Here is a 19,507-nt window from a genome sequence, read left to right as displayed (position 1 = left end):
CACTGAAAAATGCAAGGTTCTCCACCTTGGGAGGAAAACCCTGCAGCATCCTTATAGGCTCGGCAGTGCTACGCTAGCTAGCACTACGGAAGAAAGAGACGTGGGGGTCATCATTGAGCACAAGATGAACATGAGTCTTCAATGCAATGCTGCAGCTAGTAAAGCAACCAAAACACTGGCTTGCATCCATAGATGCTTCTCAAGCAAATCCCAGGACGTCATTCTCCCCTTGTACTCAGCCTTGGTGAGGCCGCAGCTGGAGTACTGAGTCCAGTTCTGGGCCCAGTTCAAAAAGGATGTGGAGAAGCTTGAGAGATTCCGGAGAAGAGCTACGCGCATGATCAGAGGTCAGGAAAACAGACCTTATGATGAGAGGCTGAGAGCTATGGGGTTCTTTAGCCTGGAAAAGCGCAGGCTCAGGGGTGGGTGATCTGATGCCCACCTATACGTTTATCAGGGGTGACCACCAGTATCTGGGGGAACGTTTGTTCACCAGAGCACCCCAAGGGATGACAAGGTCGAATGGTTATAAACTACTGCAAGACCGTTTCAGGCTGGACGTAAGGAAGAATTTCTTTACTGTCCAAGCCCCCAAGGTCTGGAATAGCCTGCCACTGGAGGTGGTTCAAGCACCTACATTGAACACCTTCAAGAGAAAATTGGATGCTTATCTTACTGGGATCCTATGACCCCAGCTGACTTCCTGCCCGTCAGGCTGGGGGCTGGACTCGATGGTCTTCTGAAGTCCCTTCCAGCCCTAATGTCTATGAAATCTACAAACGTGAAGGTACCAAAAAGAATGTGGCACAGCTATGTTACAGACTTTAAAAATGAAGGTTATAAATCATGCTGAAAAAAGAAATAATTCTGAGGCAGGAGGAAGTGTAATGTGATTGAAGCAAATGTGCATCAATGGAGACACGGTCAGGAAGGACAACCATACCTTGTCATGCATCCACAGATGCATCTCAAGTAGGTCCAAGGAGGTGATCCTCCCCCTCTATGTGACACTGGTCAGGCTGCAGTTGGAGTACCGCGTCCAGTTCTGGGTGCCGCACTTCAGGAGGGTTGTAGACAACAAGGAGAGGGTCCAGAGGAGGGCCATTCGCATGATCAGGGGGCAGCAGGGCAGGCCGTACAAGGAGAGGCTAAGGGACCTGAACCTGTTCAGCCTCCACAAGAGAAGGCTGAGGGGGGATCTAGTAGCCGTTTACAAACTAGTCAGAGGGGACCAGCAGGCATTGGAGGAGTCCCTGTTCCCCCGAGCACTACCAGGAGTGACTAGAAATAATAGCCACAAGCTGGCAGAGGGTAGATTCAGACTAGACATCAGGAGGCACTACTTCACTGTCAGGGCAGCTAGGATCTGGAACCAACTTCCAAGAGAAGTGGTGCTGATTCCTATCCTAGGGGTCTTTAAGAGGAGGCTGGATGAACACCTTGCTGGGGTCATTTGACCCCAGCACTCTTCCCTGCCATGGCAGGGGGTCAGACTTGATGATCTGCTCAGGTCCCTTCCGACCCTACCTACTATGAAACTATGAGACAATGAAAAGGAAAACTCGAGAATGCTAAGCCCACACAGAAAGCATTTGTGAATCCAGAACAAGGTCACTTTCCTGAAACTGATAAGCAAGTTCTCAAGTATGTTCAAGAAAAGAGAAAGGAGAGAATGACAATCGCTCATGAGGTGCTTTAACTCAAGGCATTAGAAATAGTAAAGGAATTGAACATTCCCCTTCAAAAATTCAAAGGAAGTACTTGGTGGTTATCTGAATGATATGACGAATGGCTTAGCCCTGAGATGAAGAACATCACTTGCACAAAATTTACCATCAGACTGAAACAAAAATTTGTTGAATTCCAGCGATACCATTACTGGGCTATGCAAAACTCGTAATTGCCTCCTGGGTCAGACAGGTAATGCTGATGAGACTCCAGCCTATAATGACATACCAAACAATGTCACCATCCATGAGAAACGCACAAAATCCATCATTATGAGAAATACAGGAAATGAAGAGTCATGAATTACAGTGATGTTAGCAGTATTGGCAGACGGGAGAAAATTGCCACCCTATGTGATTTTGAAATGCTAAACTCTGTCAAATAAAAGTTGCCATCGGAAACAGTGGTTAGATGCCAGGAATAACGATAGATATCAAGTGAACAGTCTGGGGGCTGACTGGCTGGGCAGCAACTCTGCAGAAAAGGACCTGGGGGTTACAGCGGACAATAAGCTGAATTGGAGCCAAAAGCATGCCCTTGTTGCCAAGAAGGCTAATGGCATACTGGGATGCACTGGTGGAAGTGTTGCCAGCAGATCCAGGAAAGTGACTATTCCCCTCTATTCAGCACTGATGATCTGGAGTACTGTTTCCAGTTTTGGGCCACTCACTACAGAAAGGACGTAGACAAATTGAAGAGTCTAGTGGAGAGCAACAGAAATGGTGAGGAGGCTGGGGCACATGACTTCTGAGGAGAGGCTGAGGAAACTGGGCTTATTTAGTCTCAACAAGAGAAGACAGAAGGAATTTAATAGCAACCTTCAAATACCTGAAGGGGGTGATTCCAAAGAGGATAGAGCTAGACTGTTCTCAGTGGTAGCAGATGACAGAACAAGGAGCAATGGTCTCAAGTTGCAGCAAGGGAAGTTTAAGTTAGATATTAGGAAGAATTTTCTCACTAGGAGGGTAGTAAAACACTGGAACAGGTTACCCAGAGAGGTTGTAGACTCTCCATACTTGGAAGTTTTTAAGACCTGGCTAGACAAAACTTTGACTGGGATGCTCTAGTTGGGGATGGTCCTGCTTTGAGCAGGGGGCTGGGCTAGATGACCTCCTGAGGTCCCTTCCAACCCTAATTTTCTATAATTCTAACTTGTTAGATGTGTGGAAACAGAGACGGAGGGCACTACTGAAGAAAAGAGGAATGTTAGTGCTAGATACATTCAGAGGGCATTTAACACTAGATGTGAAAGCAAAAAGTTGGTCAATGAACTGTGATCTTGTATGTCATACTTGCTGGTATGACATCTCAACTCCAAGTACTGGATATCGTAGTGAATAAGCCCTTGAAGAACTACTTATTGTGCCAGTATTCGGGCTCTTGGCAGGGAACCATGCACTTACACATGGTGGGAAGACTAAGCAGCCAACCATAGTACTGGCTTGCCAATTAAGTCTGGCTTCCTGTGGAAGGATATCTTCAGAATCCATTATTAAAGGCTTCAAGAAATGTTGTATGTCCCATGCCAGGGATGGAACTAAAGATATTTTTTTGTGGGAAGATGAGGTAAAAAAATGAGAACAGTAAAGAGTGAGAGTGAGAATGCATGTAAAAATGACCACTCATAGGTTGTAGGAACTAAGAAAGGAGTAGCACTAACCACATTCTAGACATATCCAAATATAGATTAAATTAATATTGAATTAAATTGAGCCTAATGCTGAATTTATGACTTGCTGGTATTGCAACAGTTTTTGTCAGTTGGTCTGTTTATAAAAATAATATCAAATTCATTTTTTTCATTGTGTGGAATTTGATTATTGGGAGGGTCGTCTTAAATTCAGGGTCACCTTAGATTCAAGCAAATACAATATACATAGCACAATAAGGCACTGCATATTAAAAAACACTGCACAAATGATGCTCACAAATGATATGAGATATATGATTAGCAGGGGATACGTCAGTGTCCAGTATTAATAATTACTGAGCACTGGAATCGTTTAAATATTCTTTTACCATGCAATATATTGTAATCTATGTGTATTTAAATTCATTTTCATAGTAACTTCTTTTTCAAGGTAGGTTCTGGTCTGCAATTAGGTTTTAACTAGAATCCAAAGGCACCAATAGCTCCCTAAGTAATCTGGACCTAGTAATGATTCAGGGAGAGATTTAATCTTTCATATATCAAAATTACTTGCATATAACATACACTTTTTCCCCAAAAATCAACTGCTAAAAATCAGGGTGCATGTTTTTAGCACAGAAATAGCAGGTTGTGCCATACAGGAGCATCTGCTGGGGCAAAAAGAAATTCACACTGCACATTGCACAGGGAGTTCCCTCACTGCCGGATGTGAACTCTTTCCTTAGCAGAGGTTCATGCTGCAGGAAGTTGCTAGTGACTCATTTGAAGTCCTTCTAGCACCCATGGCTTGGCTCTTCTGTAATTCTAAATTAGAGCCAGGGCTCTCAGCTGACTTTGAAGGTACTGCTGGCTAGGACTGGGCCCTCAGATGACTTGACATGAACTGGTGGTTACCACCCACCTCAGCTTGAGAAGAGAAAAGGGGTCAGATGGCTGTTTGACTCTGTCAGCAGCACCTGTGGTGAATTACAACTAGGGGGTTAACAGAGTAGGCACAGTGTTTTGCAAGAACATGCAAAATCAGGTCAGATGCCCTCTACAACCAATGCCCATCTCTTAATACTATTGTACCTCAGCTCCTGGTGGACATTTCAGCACTGAGGACCTGCAGCAGAACTGAACAAGACAACCCTCCCCTTAAACAGAATAGTTACATTTACTTTGCTACCTCTGGACTAAGTTCTGTTTCAGCTTGAATATTAATTTTTTTTAAATATTCAAAGTGCATGTTCTCTTTTATTCAAACAGTCTAGTGCATTCTTTGTATTAGGGTAACACACAAAAAATAAATGGTGCACAGACTCAATTTCATAGTTTCAAATTCCACAGCAAACTAACCAGCCTCTTATTTAACCAGTCCATGTGGTCATACGTAAGCGTCCCACCAAAGTCTTCTGTCAGTTGGCATGGTTCTATGTACCGAGTCAGCTTGTTGGCAGATACTAAAATAACCTGTAACAACATAAGAAAAAAGTTTTGATAAGATTTTGTTAAACCTCTGCTACAAAAAAGGAATATATTTTATTAGACCTGTAACCTTGAACAACATTAGAACAGAAGTAACAAACAGGTTACATTTTTGGAAGTGCTGTCAGCTTTTCCTTAAGAGGCTGACAGACTGAGTAAACGTGATTGGAGTTGATATAAAGCAGTTGACTGGATCTGTTTTTTAAACAAGCTGCCCATCGCACAGCTAGAAAGTGTTGAACTGAAGTACAAATAACTAAGTTTAAAACTGATCTTAAAATGGACAGTTATTTATGGATGAACAACTTGCCCAACAACATTTCTTTAGGAACTGGTATTCAAGTACTCATGTAGGTTCTTGCCACCTGTGACTTGTCTTCAGGTTAGGACACACAACCATTCTCATACCAATTTGGGTTCTCTCTTATGTCATCCACAGACATTCCAATCTTGGTGAAGCACAAGATCAACTTATTGTACATGAGATCAACTTATTCTGAAAAGCAAAGTTGAACTGTTCTTGTGCCATAGAAGCCCTCATGACAGCTGGTATAAAGGAGAAGGGCAGCCTTAACTCTCTCCCAGCTCTTTATCAACAAAAAATCCATCATGGTAGGACTCCCAAAATAACAGAAACAGAGGGTGGATTTTGGAATGTAAAAGGACAATACATTTGCAAGAACTGGAGGGTAAGTCCTCAAGCAGGCATTTATAGATGCTAAATTTTAGCAGCTAATCAGTATGGGTTGTATGAATGCACTGTAAGTGGAACAGAAAACTGTCTGGAATATCAGACTCAAAGGGTAGTAGTTAATGTCTTGATGTCTAGTTGGCAGCTGCTATCAAGAGGTGTACCCCAGGGGTTGGTCCTGGGTTTGGTTTTGTTCAGTATCTTCATGAATTACCTGAAAGATGAGATGGAGTGCACTCTTAGTAAAAACTGTGGTTGACAGCAAGCTGGGTAGGGAAGTAGATATGCTGGAGGGTAGGGCTAGGATTCAGCGACCTAGACAAATTGGAGGACTGGACCAAAAGAAATCTAATGACGTTCAATAAGGACAAGTGCAAAGTCCTGCACTTAGGATGGAACAATCCCATGCACCTGTACAGGTTGGGGACTGACTGGCTAAGCAGCAGCTCTGCAGAAAAGGATCTGGAGGTTACAGTGGTCAAGAAGCCAAATGAGTCAACAGTATACCCTTGTTGCAAAGGCTAACAGCATACTGGGCTTCATTAGTAGAAGTGTTGCTAGCAGATTGAGGGAAGTGATTATCCACCTCTGTTTAGCACTGGTGTGGCCACATCTGGAGTATTGTGTCCAGTTTTGGGTCCCCCATTACAGAAAGGATTGGAAATTGGAAAGAGTTCAGCAGAGAGCAAAAAAATGTTTAGAGGGCTAGGGAACATGATATCTGAGGAGTGGCTGAAGGAACTGATCTTATTTAATCTGAAGAAGATAAGACTAAGAGGGGATTTAACAACAGCCTTCAACTCCCCGAAGAATGGTTCCAAAGAGGATGGATCTAAACTGTTCTGAGTGGTGGCAGGTGACAGAACAAGGAGCAATAGTCTTAAGCTGCACCAAGGGAAGGTTAGGCTAGATATTAGGAAAAAATCTCTCACTAGGAAACTGCGCCTACTAAAGACATTTACTGTGGAGCTGACTAAAACACCTCAGCATTTACATGTGTGGCTGTATTAGGCCACAGTAAACTAATAGTCAGCCATGGGATAGTACTTGTATTAAAGTGATTCTATGACGGGGGTGGATCCAGCCCATGGAGGGATTTTACCTGGCCCATGGCAGGTCCCTTGGTCTCACCCAGCCCAGGTGCGAGAGGCAGCCCAGGCCATGGCATGTGTGTCTGTTTCCACCGCCCCCAGGTACACAGTGGGGCCAAGGTGGCACAATGACCAGACTCCATTTCCCAGCACCCCAGCAACAGCAGCTCCTTCCAGCTGCTGTTGCTGGACCCTGCCCCACTATGAAGGCATTCTAGCCTGTCTGCCCCGTGATCCACCGCCAGAGGCAGGACCTGTGTGGACAGGGCACGTGGTTGGGTGGGCTGAGACTTCAGGCTTGTTCAGAGTGGCACCCAGGACTGAACAGGGAAGACAGGGCAAGGGAGGTCCTGGGATCTTGAGGTGGTGACAGTGTGGGACTGTGGATCAAGGCCTCAGCCCCATGCTATCACCACCCCATCTTGTGAGCCTAGCCTTGTGTGCCCATCTCACTCCCCGCCTGCGGCCCCATCCCACATGGGGAGTTTTAGTGAGTTGTGGGAGGCGAAGGGCGCTGACCCAGTCTGAAACAGATAAACAAAACTCCCTATGTGGCTCACAGGCCAAAATTATTGCCCACCCCTGGTCTAAACATCCAGCATGCCAAGTTTTACTCTGGCTGATGAAAAGTGAGGTTTGGAGAACAAAACCAACAGATGGATAAACAAGGCATGCGCTTCAGATGAGGCCCGAGATTAAGACTCCTCATGAAAGACAGGATAATGGAAGATCATGGAAGGAACAGATCATGGAACAAATCTGTTCATCAATATAATGGCATACCACTTTAAACCAGCCAGTAGTATATTAAGATCCTGGAGAAGAAGGATTTTCTGAACTGTGGAAGAGAACGGTCTGTTCTTAAAATTTCACAGGTAGGTGACAGACTATCGCATAGCCTTTTCCAGGGCATGAATTGATAGATTGATTCTAACTGAGATAGGAGGCAATCTTGCCTGTTTTGCAGAGAATAAATATATATTTTAAATGGTGCATAATTATGTTGTTCAGACCTAAACAGTTATTTTCATTTGGGTTGGTATAGTCTTTCTATTGAAGGTTTCCTAAGATATATACAACTGCTTCAGAAAAAAAAAAAACTTCTACAGATATCAGCCAGCTACTATCCAGGCTGTCAGGTTCAAGAACTCTACACCTGACAGAAGTTCTGACTGTGGTTCTCAGATGGCACACAAGGTAAAACTGACAGCTCCAAATCAGCTCCAAATACCCTAACTGCTTGGCCCAAACTGCAAGTATGATGATACTCCCAACCCTGTCTCAGTTTCCTTAATTCTGTAGGAATCATAGGTAATTATGGGAAAGTGCCTACCAGAAATGATGTATAAAGGATGAAGATAACTTCTGTGAGAAACCCTAAATGTTCGCTGTTGCTGTTGTGATATGTTTCAAACAAGCCTCTGGTTGGAAACTCCATAGCTGTATTTCTCAAGACAGGTCAGTCACTTTGTTCCACAATCTAAAACCGAATGCAGTCTTAACTGTGGCAGCACACAGCAATGTGAAAAATCAGGGTAAATTAGTCTGAGTGGAGCTGCATACTGCTATGTTTTGACCACTGTTACCATTTGCATGGAATCTCCTTTGATAAACAATCTTGTGCGACACTTCTAGAACTTGATACCTCTGTTGTAGGCAGCATTTCTACCACTTACATTTTTGTGCAACTTGGGCTGAGAGCAGATGAGGCTGAGAATTAACCTAACTCAATCAAGAAGCCATTAGTATTTCTAATGAAGCAATCTGAATAAACAAAAGAGAAAATAAGAGACCAGGACCATTAAAATAATGTTTTAAAAGAATAGCTTCAATGAAAAAATAAAATAATAAACCAAACTGAAACCACTTGCAGTAGAAATGTGATATAGCAACTAGAGAAAAATTAGTAATGAGATATAATTTGCTTTTCTTTAAAATAAAACTATAGAAATGTGAATGTATTTTTACAGGTTAACAGCCCATATTATAGGATCAGACCACTGATCCAAAAAAGGTCGAACATGCCCAAGTATACCTGGGCAGGTGTACAATAAGGTTCTTATGCCAGAAGACAGGAAAATCAATCTAAGAGCAAATTATTTTCTAAAGGTGGGAATTTAATTAGTATTACCTTAACTTGCAGAGCTACAAATATTAATGATGTCAAAGCCTCCTAATCTTTCAAAAAATCAAGATACGGTGGTTGTGCGCGTCTTCCTTAGGAATAAAATGTCACACAGACTAAGATCTATAAAAAGAAATTTTCATTCTTTCCCCATAATTGCTGTGTTACAATTTCTTAACATTTATTCAAGTTAAATTTCATGCTCCATCGTGCTGATTGGGTGCCATGCTTCATAAAGCATTTCATGGTATAAGCTCTTGACAAGCTTCCATAGCTTATATCAACTGAAACACTGGCTTATCATCACACTTGAACTAGCTGTTGTATTAATGATGTTGGAGGCAAAAGACAGCACCAGTCTAAATACAAACCCTAGAGTACACATTAATGTCTCCCCATCTAAAGAGAAGCCATTCACTACATTGGCAATCACTACTGATTGCCAGCTTTCAGTCCACTTGTCCATGCTGTGTGCAAATGAATGCTTTTGTTATTATAAGACAAAAAGGAAACAAAAGATACAGTTTGCTTTCAATTTGAGTCTTTTAAATGCTCTTATAAAGCTGACTTTATAAACAAATTTAAAAAGATCTCCGAATCCAAATTTAAAAGGCCCTGGGATAGCAAATTATACTCTGATATCAAAAGGTAATGTGAAAAGATTAAGCTCCCTGAGGGAGAAATTGACAGACCCAGACAGATGTTAGCTAGGGTCTTTCAAAAGGAAGGAGAAAGCATTAATTATTAATGCCCAAACTCCTTACTTCCCTTCCACCTTTGCCATCCCTCCTCCTATTCTTCTGGCCACAGCCATGGTTAATAAGAAAGCAGTGCTAATTGGTTTGAAGCCTGTCCTGATTAATAGCAACTTGAAGCGACTATGATCAGCAGGACTCAGTTGTATTTAAAATTGGGGAGGGTGGCCATCAACTCAAATAACCATTTTAGTTTTCTTATTAAGAGCAATGTCACTTTCAGCAGACTACCATGCCTATTTATTGCCTCAGTCCAGATATTTTTGGGAAAACAAAATTCTCATACAAAAGACAAGTAATCAAAGAAGGTGTTGGTGCTATTACAACCTGTTTGCCAGAACAGTGATACGTATGTGCCCGTACACACACACCCACCCAACCTCCTTTTTTTCTGGACCATATTATTCTGAATGCAAACACAGACCATATTATTCGGAATGCACACACTATAACATTAATGTTCACTTTGATTAAAGAACAACTATAACTGTGTCCACAAATGTTTTATGTCTCTCTTTACTCTAAACTCTGTTCATACACCAACCCTTGCTTCAGTGGACTGCTTGTACCAGATAGGCACATATGCAAAGTATGTCAGAAATGACTGGGGATTTTTATGATCTGACCATACACAAGTACCAAAGACTTTCCAAAAAAATAAACACCCAAAAAGGCATCCTTAAAGGGAGACATTTTTAGCATCCCTCCCAAATCACTAGTTATTTTTGAAAATTCTCATTGACTAGAGCAAACTCTTGGTAGAGCAATATATCAAGAACAAAAATGTTGAGTTTATTACAAATATATGCATCTATTAAATGAAAAAATCTAGAACATTTTGTCACAACCAAATTAATCAGTGCCCATGTCACTAACAAGTGATGCACACAGCAGTCAATTAAGGGTTAAAGAAATCTCTGTCCAGAAGTTCCTGAAAGAAAAAAAAAATCCAAGCAAGAAACTTAAATTTATGCCCACATCACAACCAAGAAACGAAACTTAGGCGTGATTTATGATTGGTCAGAGTAAAAGGGGATAGCCCTGTCATAAATCCCTGCAATTGGTCAAGAAGCAAGCTCAGACCCCTCTCACGTATCAGACAGAAAACCTGACCCGCTACCTTGTAACCTGATAGCAACCTGAGAGCACAAAGAACTGCTGCTTGCCAGATAATTAAAGATTCCACATAGCAGTCCATCATTGGACACTTCCGTTAGTTACCTCTGTCTATAAATAGTTTAACAACTTCCGCCTAAATCGAAGACCTCTGAACACAAGCATCAGAGTAAATTGGTGACTTGATCAATCATCAATCTCTTCCCGTCAACGCGGCTCCCGGACGTACCCCCAACCCTCCTGCAGGCCCGTGCGGTCGTTTACGGTATCTCGTTCGTCATATTCACGGTCGATTATAATCTAAGACACGCTCGAATGTAAACAATGCAAGTCTTCTGCCTGCCTCGTACTTCACTATCTGGGCGACGTAAGTAAACAATCTCCTGTAACCAACATGCGTCTATGCCTGGTTAATTTCACCCCATCCATCACTACCCGCCTGTTGAGGCGAAAGGTTTACGGCCTGGCTCCGGGAGTCAGCAAGCAGCTGACCGGCCGCTGCTCTGATTCCCGACACATTTAAACATCTCAAAAAACTTCATGAATAGTGAAATATCCTATGGAAAAAAAAGCCCAAGTAAAACTGGGACATGTGGTCCAATTCAAAAAATAAATAACTATATTAACTTCATTCATAAAAAGTTTGTTTCTATGGGCTCACCTATCCTAATTCTAGATAAAGTTAAAATATTTAATTCAGGTAACATAAACTTAAGTGTGATCACCTATATAACAGATCTAATACCTTCAATTTTGGGAGCAATACATATTGAGATATCCAGGCACAGTTGTATTTTTATCTCCTCTAGCAATATGAAAAAAAATCCGATTTAGAAATCAGAGTTCATTTATGAAATATCAAGGGCAGCTGGTCTCTTCCTAGAACCAGAATTTTACTTCATTATTCTACTTCTTTATTTATTAACATTCCTACAGAATTTGAAAATATGCATAGAACTTTACTAGCTGTGGAAAAAGAAACAATCCATCATGGCTTTATAAATATAGGCAAGATAAGATATTGTATATACATCAGTATTGGATATTAGCCTGTTTTAATGGGAATGTCATTTTCCATATCATTCACCTGTTCCAAACAAATAGTGAAGGACTTAACTGTTCTATTTAGATTTTTTTTCCCCCACCAGAAAGCACGTACATAGACAGCAAGTATTTCAAATCTCACAAAAAACACAGTCCAGAAAGGAAAAAAAAAAGAGTTCTGAAAGCAGTGTATCAATTACTGAAAAATGTATTCAACTATATTTGCAATATGGATCTTTTAAAAGCTTTACTGTTTTTCAGTCAATCTAAGGAGCTGGCAGTGTTACGGGGTTGTAGCAAGGTATTTCAGTACTTTGACTATGGAGAAACATAACTGCTTTGAAAATGGACTGGAGCTGCAATTTAGGATTCTGTAAAAGCTGTTTTGTCTTTATGACAAATTAGCTAACTTGCCTTAAACTTTGATCCTGAATGAAGCAGGATTAAATCTGCAATGATCCTGCTACACTTACACTGCTATAAAATCATGCAAATATAACAGTAAGAGTCTGCAGCTTATCTTGTAACAACTGTATCTGTATCAAATGATACATCTGTCTGTATAGTAAGAAAACATTTAAAAAATATAAAATGGGAGAACAAAATTCTTATACAAAAGACAACAAATCACAAAAGGTGTTAGCATGAACATTAAAATGTGCATCATTTTTAGCCAGCTGAATTCCCTACCATTGTTTATCATCTTTGTCTTGGATAAAAATGGAAGCAGATGTTTCAATATGGTATAAATATTACATGGGTAAAATATCATAACTGAACAAAATAAATCAGTACAATAATAATTATTGCATTACGTGAATAACCAACGATTGTATTAGCTTTCCACATTTACCAAATAAACAGACAGTTTTAATACTTGTTGTCAACCGATCTGTCTGTAACACTAACAGATGGCAATGCAAGATGCTGACTTCTGAAGCCATGTGCTTTTTAATATAAATTATTTACAAAAGAAACCATAATGTGCTAATCATTAATACAAAGCACAGAGATGGAATACCATTTATCCTGAAATCCTCTACAGATTATTTTCAATGAGCAATCAAGCAAAGAAACAGGAGGAAAAAAATGGAAGTAAAGAAAAAAGATGAAAAATCTAATAGTGAATAACTGCCTTTTGACTATTTCAAATACTTAAGAGGCACATGTAAGTTATTATTCCTTTAATTTAGAAAAAGTACCATTACATAAAAAACAAATTCCTATAGCACTTAGAATATATAACATACACAAATAATTATAAGCAGACTAGATAGATGCAGGTATTTTGGGGGGTTTTCTTGGTTTTTGCTTTTATTAACTGACAAACTTCTGAATCCAGTTATTCAATCTTCAGTAACTTCACTTCCCAATTTCCATTTTTTAGTGTAGTGTCTGATTCCTGTAATCTAATAAATCCTAAAGGCCTCCCTCAACATTATAACTTTGACGCTGCTTTTTAATACCCTTTGTTCTGTAAAATGACTGCTAGGAATCGATCCAGTCCTGTTTTTACTCATTGGCAATTCTAATACAATGAACAAAATGGAAGACTTTTTTTCCTTTTTGGAGTTATAACAACACTCATTGGGAAGCTAGAGTATTTACCTTCATTTTCCAATCATCCAGCTACAAGCCTGACAGTTGTTTTCAAACTTTTGTCTAAAATTGTTGTGCGTTACAGCTGGCTTACATGTTACTACTATTTTCTCTGCAAAGTTTAAACAACATTAAAGATTTGGAAGACTGAAAACCTGTGAGATATATCTTTTCCCAATCAAAGTTTTCCTTTTCTGATAAAAAAACCCAAAAATTCTACTAAGAGGCTTTGGAAAAGCCTATGGGTGCGTCCAGATGTGCGTGGATGTTTAGTTCCTGGGAGACAAGTAGCAGCAGTGCAAGCTGGCGCCTGGCACTTTGGAGCACAGCAACTTGTCCCTGGTGGGGTAGGGGAGACTAGGGCCAACACTAGGCTGGCCCCAGCAGCCTTACCTGGGGTCCTGGGGCCTCCCAGTAGTGCAGCCATGGCAATTATGCCGCATGGAACCTGGCTGGCAGCAGAGTGCAGCTCCGGGCAGCCTGGCTCCGATTTTCAGCAGCGTACGCTGACCGAATTTGCATTGTTCCATTTTTTTTTCCTGTGGGTTGTTTTTTTTTTGACCCCTGGACATCCAAGGGTGAAAAAACCCCAGTGCTGTGGATGCTCGGCCAGTGCACCCTTACAGCATGGAGAACACCGGACTGTGCGGTATTTGGTTCTGCAAATGTGTTTGCAATGCCACATACTGCATGGTCGCGCTCATCTGGATGTGCCCTATGAGGTTAAAATAAGCAGGGAAAAGGGTCTGTCCAGTTCCAACAGAAAGGTAGAAGAAGGTGAATAGAGGCCAAGCCCTATCCTACCAAGTACCTGCTATCACATTCAACCTGCCCACCCCTTCCAGAGATTATGTTGTATTCAGCACTCTCCAATCAAAACCTCTGATCAATATTGTTGATAGCATGGATATTCTGTTTTTCCCCCATTCCTTCAACTGAAAAAATCTTGTGGGATCCCTGTCAGTTTAAATTTATGGAGGAATACATCTAATTCAATAGTCTATTCTTCTGGTTCAACAAAGTTTCATTCATGTGATGAAAATTCTGAAGAAAAATTTGTTGCACCTAAGTTGAACATAAAACCTGTCTCTTGACAACATTTACATATTAGTTATTGATTCAACTCAGTGAATCATGTGCATTTTTAATGTTTCCTTTAATTTCATGTAACACTAAGAAAGATAAATTGATTTTTGGTAATCATGGAAAACTGTTTGCTCATCTGAAGCACTGATTACTTTCACCACCCATTGAATTAAACACTGAATATGGAAAATTAAGACTACTTGGACATCCTGTAACAAGACCTTCAGAAAATCTAGACAATCTATGCTTAATAGTTCACAACTCCACTTCCAAATATATTTTACCCACTAATGATATTCTCCTCTCTCCAGTTCACCAATGATTCCCTTGCCTTCCTCTCTGCAGTCTGTGGAATGGCGTAACTTCCCTGCAGTTTCATAAAAAAAGCCTATGAGACATAAGAAACTGGATTTTCTGGTCAGTTCCCATTTGAGAAATTCAGCAAGTAATTTAAACTTGTAGTTAAGTGCCCTCCCTGAACAGGTGCATTTCCCCAATTTAAACTAAATTTTCAAAATAAATTACCTTTTGAAATAATGGGACTAATGTTTCCAAAATTTCAGCACCAAAAAACATAAAATAAAATAAAGGAAAAAAATGACAAAAAATCCACCTTTCATAAATTGCTATTTACAGTTAAATACAATTAATTAAATTTAATGTAGAACTTCAAAAAATTATCCACCAAAACCTGGAAACTAAGGTGATATACTTTCCTAACTTAAATACCATGGGGTGGGGGGGAAAAAGTAAGCTTTGTCATTAAAATTACTATATAGATTTTGCAAAGAGGCACATTACAAACAGATGGGTAGATTGTACTAGTCATCAAATTACATTATACAGTTAATTATGCTCCCTTTTTAATTTTTTCTTCAAAAATTTGGAAATAATCTACTATGATATGTCTATCTGAAAAAATATCAAATGTAGTGTGGTAGGCATCACTCTGTTCAGTTACTTAATTTAACTTCTAAAATATACAGATGGTATATCAGAAGCTAAATATGCATGTGACTAAGCAATGGCAGAGACTAAGCCTAAGGTACTTGCAAATGCACAAAAAACCCCAAAAGAGCACAAAATATTTTGTTTACTTGAATTATTAATGACTGCTATAACTAATGCTAGCTTAACCATTTTCAGAATTAAGCCTATGGCTCTGCAGAACATTTCAATATCTCACTGTATTCAGTGGAATATAGGTACAAGCTTATACTTGGCTTGATTGAGGTCTAAACAGAACTCATAATATCATACAAAAGTAGTAATAGAGGGGACCTCTGGAGGTCATCTAGTCCAACCCCCTGCCAGAGACGGGATCATCTCTATCCAAATGCTTATAAACCCTTGTCTGACCTATTACTAAAGCTACACAAATCAAGATTGTCACAATTACAAGGCATAGCAGGGGGACAATGCCCACCCCGCTACAGAGGAATGAACCCCCAAAACTCATACCAGTCTTACCATGAGGTAAAATGTCTTCCTGACCCCACACATGGCAACTGGTCTGAGTAGTGAGACAAGACCCTCTAGCCAAGAACCTCCAGGTTTTTGTCTTAGCAGTAGTATTGGCACATCCCGGTCAAAATCCTGCAGCCAACTCTCAATGACTGAGGAAGATGAACATCCTGCCTGGCACGTGTAGCAACAGAAAGGGGGAAAATTCCTTTCCATCCTCATGTGGCAATCAGCAAAGTCCAGAAACATAGGGAATACTAAACCACCTCTATTCTGCTCTGCAACCTGGAGACAGCAAGTACTCTACATACCACAAACTCTAACTGGGCAGCCAGAACTCCCCTTTCTGGGTCTGCTCCATGAATCTTACTCAATTCCTTTAATTTTGTTTCATAACTAAGCCAGATGATGGAGCTCTAATTCATTCTTTTGCTTCCATGTACAGCCAGTACTCTTCTCCAATATCCACCTGCTTCAGGCAGCAAAGCTCTTTTCATCATCTCTAAGCAATCTATTTGGGAGGGAGGGCTCCTGAGTTTCGAACTGTTACTCCTTACAGAACACTCCAGACACAGGCACTCCAAGGTCATCTATGACCAATGCTTATCCAGCCTTACTCAATGATGGCGATTCCATAACTTCCACAGACAGTCTATTCTAGGGGTGGGCAATTATTTCAGCTGGAGGGCAACTTAAGTTTTGGTGAGCTGTTGAGAGCTGCACACTTAAGATTAACAGTCAAGATATCATCATTTTAACAAATTAGAGATTAAAAAAGAAAAATGAATCATATGCTAAAAATCAAACATCTACTATAAAATACATTAATTTTATTTAAAAAAATAAAATTTCAACACCATCTTGCTTTTTTTTAATAGTGTATATAGAGTAGGGATGTGAAAGGTTAAACGTTTAAATCAGGGGTGGGCAAAATACGGCCTGTGGACTGAATTCAGCTCATGATGGGTCTTGGTTCAGCCTGCAGCGGGTCCCTTGGTCCCACCTATCCCAGGCCTCTTCTAGTGATGGCATGTCCTGACATCCGCTGGGCATGCAGTGGGGCTGGGTCAGCTCCACAGCTGGACTGCCTTTCTAGGCAGCTCAGGTGGCAGCAGCTCTTTCTGGCTGCCACTGCCACTGGCCCCAGCCTTGTGGTACCAGTGTTGACCTGTGCTACACAGCCCCGACCCTGCAGGCCTCACACTTGCTCTGGGCTCGGCCACCCCCTCAGCAGCGGCAGTGCAGGACAGAAACCGTTGCTTAGCATGTGGTAAAAGCAGCTCCTCCCAATCATCACTGCTAACACTTCCTGGTGTAGCCACCTGGAGCCCACGCTGGGCTGCCCCACGTCTCCGCTGCCATCACTGTTGCCACTGGGCTGCCTAGTGGCAGCGCAGAGCAGACACAGCACAGTCCTGCGAAGCATGGGCTCCAGGCAGCTACATCAGGAAGCGCTGGCAGTGGCGAGGGAAGGGGCCACTTTCTCCCCCGCACCGAGCAGCAGCTTCTGTCCTGCACTGCCGCTGCCAAGTCTGGGAGGGCAAGCCTGGAGCAAGCGTAGAACACATGGGTTCAGGGCTGTGCAGGCGGATCTCCATCGGTACTGCAGGGCTGGGGCCAGTAGCAGCAGCGGTCAAAATGAGCTGCTGCCACCTGGGCTGCCTAGAAAGGCAGTTCATCTGTGGAGCCGCCCCAGCCCCACTGTGAGCCCAAGGGGCAGCAGGATGCACCACAGGTGGATGGTGTGCAGCAGGCCGGGTCAGGGCTGTGCCCAGGTTCCAGCTGATCCGCTCTGACGGGGATGAGTCCGGAGCAGGCACAAGGCGTGCAAGGGCTGTGCACTGCTGGTGGAGGTGGGGGCAGGGGCTAAATGGCTTGGGCACCCCACCCCCCCCAGGCTCCCAACAAACCCCATACCCACCCACACCCCCCACAAAACTCCCATACCCACCCACCCACATCCACACACAAACCTACAGACCCACACAAACCCAGTACGCATCCATCCTTATTCCCCACAATACACAAGAATAAGCCTTTATTTTGAGCGATTATGCAATCACCTCTATACACACCACACAAACACACACAAATGAGGACAAAAATATTTTTTTAAATAAAATTAAAATATGTTATCGTCAATGATTAATTTTTAGTACAGTAAAAGCTCTGTTAACTGGTACCTTACAAGCCGGCATGGGCATGCATGCCGGCTTGTAAGGTGAAGTAAAAATGGAAGTGCCCACCATGGCACTTCTGGTTTCTCTGAGACCCCATGGCCTGGAGCAAAGCAGCCTGTGCTGCCAAGCCCCCAGAGCCTGAAGCATAGCAGGTTGCGCAGGGCCCACCTCCCTGTCTCATGGGGCCCACGGGAGAGGTGATGATGCCCTGGACACGGTGGGAGAAGCGGCAGCCCAAACAGGCAAGGATGCCCCATTCCTGGGGGATGCCAGATAACAGCGCTTTTACTGTATTTGATTGGGGTTTTTTCAGTTCCAAGATGGCAAACCCTCTTCCCAAAAGGAGTACTTCTGGGGGCAGGATTTCTGGTCCCAAGATGGCGACCAGGGAAAGGGCACCTGTCAAGGGGCAGGGCTACCTTTGTGGCCCTCAGCAGCTTGCCAAAACTCATTAAGCAGCCCTCCAACCAAAATAACTGCCTGCCCCTGATTCAAATGATAAGTATACATATGCTGGTAATGCACTGCCAGTAAATGTTTAGTGCGGTATGCAATCTGGTGGGGAAGGGAAGCAGCATGCTGCCTCAGGAACAGGAAGGCAGCATTGCAGGAGAGAAGGAGAAGCAAAGAAGAGGGGAGGGGCTAGGGAGGACTAGTACCCATTGCCTATGAGGCTGAGGAAAACAGTGGGCAGCCTAATGACTCACCAACTAAGCAATTAGTCGCTCATGCACGGGTGCACAGAAGCTAGAGGGAGATAACAGGCTACTTAAAATTTAAACCCATCCCCTATCCACATTGCCTGCTCTTTCTCTCCCAGCATACCAGTGGTGACAGCAGGCTGGGAAAGCCCCTCGCCTGCTGGTGCTGCTGCTTGTGGGGTTGTGCTGGCTTGTCAGGCCTGCTGCCTCCCGCTCCCCCCTGTCAAAGTCCCCAAGTAGCTGTGTCCAAATGGGTCCGTGCACAGCCTCTGGCTCCCTGCACCGCTCCAGGCAGGCAGCTGCAGTCCCTCCCTCATGGGGCAGGTGCCAGCCCGGGGCTGTGTTATCAGTTAACTGTTTAACTGATATAATTAAAGGGGATTAAGTGGATAATTATTTAACACTATTTACATCCCTAATATAGAGGCAAATGCATAATAGCTCAAAGTTAAGTCTTACTCTTGTATATTGAAAATTAGGTTAAAGAAAAAGAGAAAAACTCTGATGCCTCTGATGTGCATTAACCTGACAATCAGGTATTATCTCCACTGTTGCGATGTGAAGCACTGCTGCGAGGTCGTCATCCCTCATCAAAGATTTATGTTTTATTGAACTTCATCACAGAAAAGGTCTGGGGTGCGTGTGTGGAGGATGTGTGCGCACGCGCATGCAGTGTCTGGGCAGCGGGGAGTAGTTATGTGTGGGGGTTGTAGGGAGTGTGTACGCGCATGAGTGTGCACAGCTTTCCCACACAAAACTTTGTGTCCCTGCTCCCGCTTCTCTCTCTCTCTCTCTCTCTGAGGGAGCCC

At 42.4% G+C, this 19,507-nt stretch overlaps 1 protein-coding gene across 5 annotated transcripts in view; it reads right to left on the bottom strand.

Moving 5' to 3' along the window:
• The window catches only part of SESTD1 (SEC14 and spectrin domain containing 1), a 123,601-nt gene that overhangs the window by 40,727 nt on the left and 63,367 nt on the right, over positions 1-19,507 (bottom strand). For all 5 annotated transcript variants that reach the window (XM_025216539.1, XM_006034530.3, XM_014525106.2 and 2 more), the window contains one exon: positions 4,718-4,831. In XM_025216539.1, coding sequence (XP_025072324.1) covers positions 4,718-4,831 — 114 coding nt within the window. The remainder of the gene's footprint in view (positions 1-4,717; positions 4,832-19,507) is intronic.

The sequence above is a fragment of the Alligator sinensis genome, unplaced genomic scaffold (genome assembly GCF_000455745.1).
Source record: "Alligator sinensis unplaced genomic scaffold, ASM45574v1 scaffold871_1, whole genome shotgun sequence".
Lineage (NCBI taxonomy): Eukaryota > Metazoa > Chordata > Crocodylia > Alligatoridae > Alligator > Alligator sinensis.
This window is presented reverse-complemented; position numbering and strand designations above follow the sequence as displayed.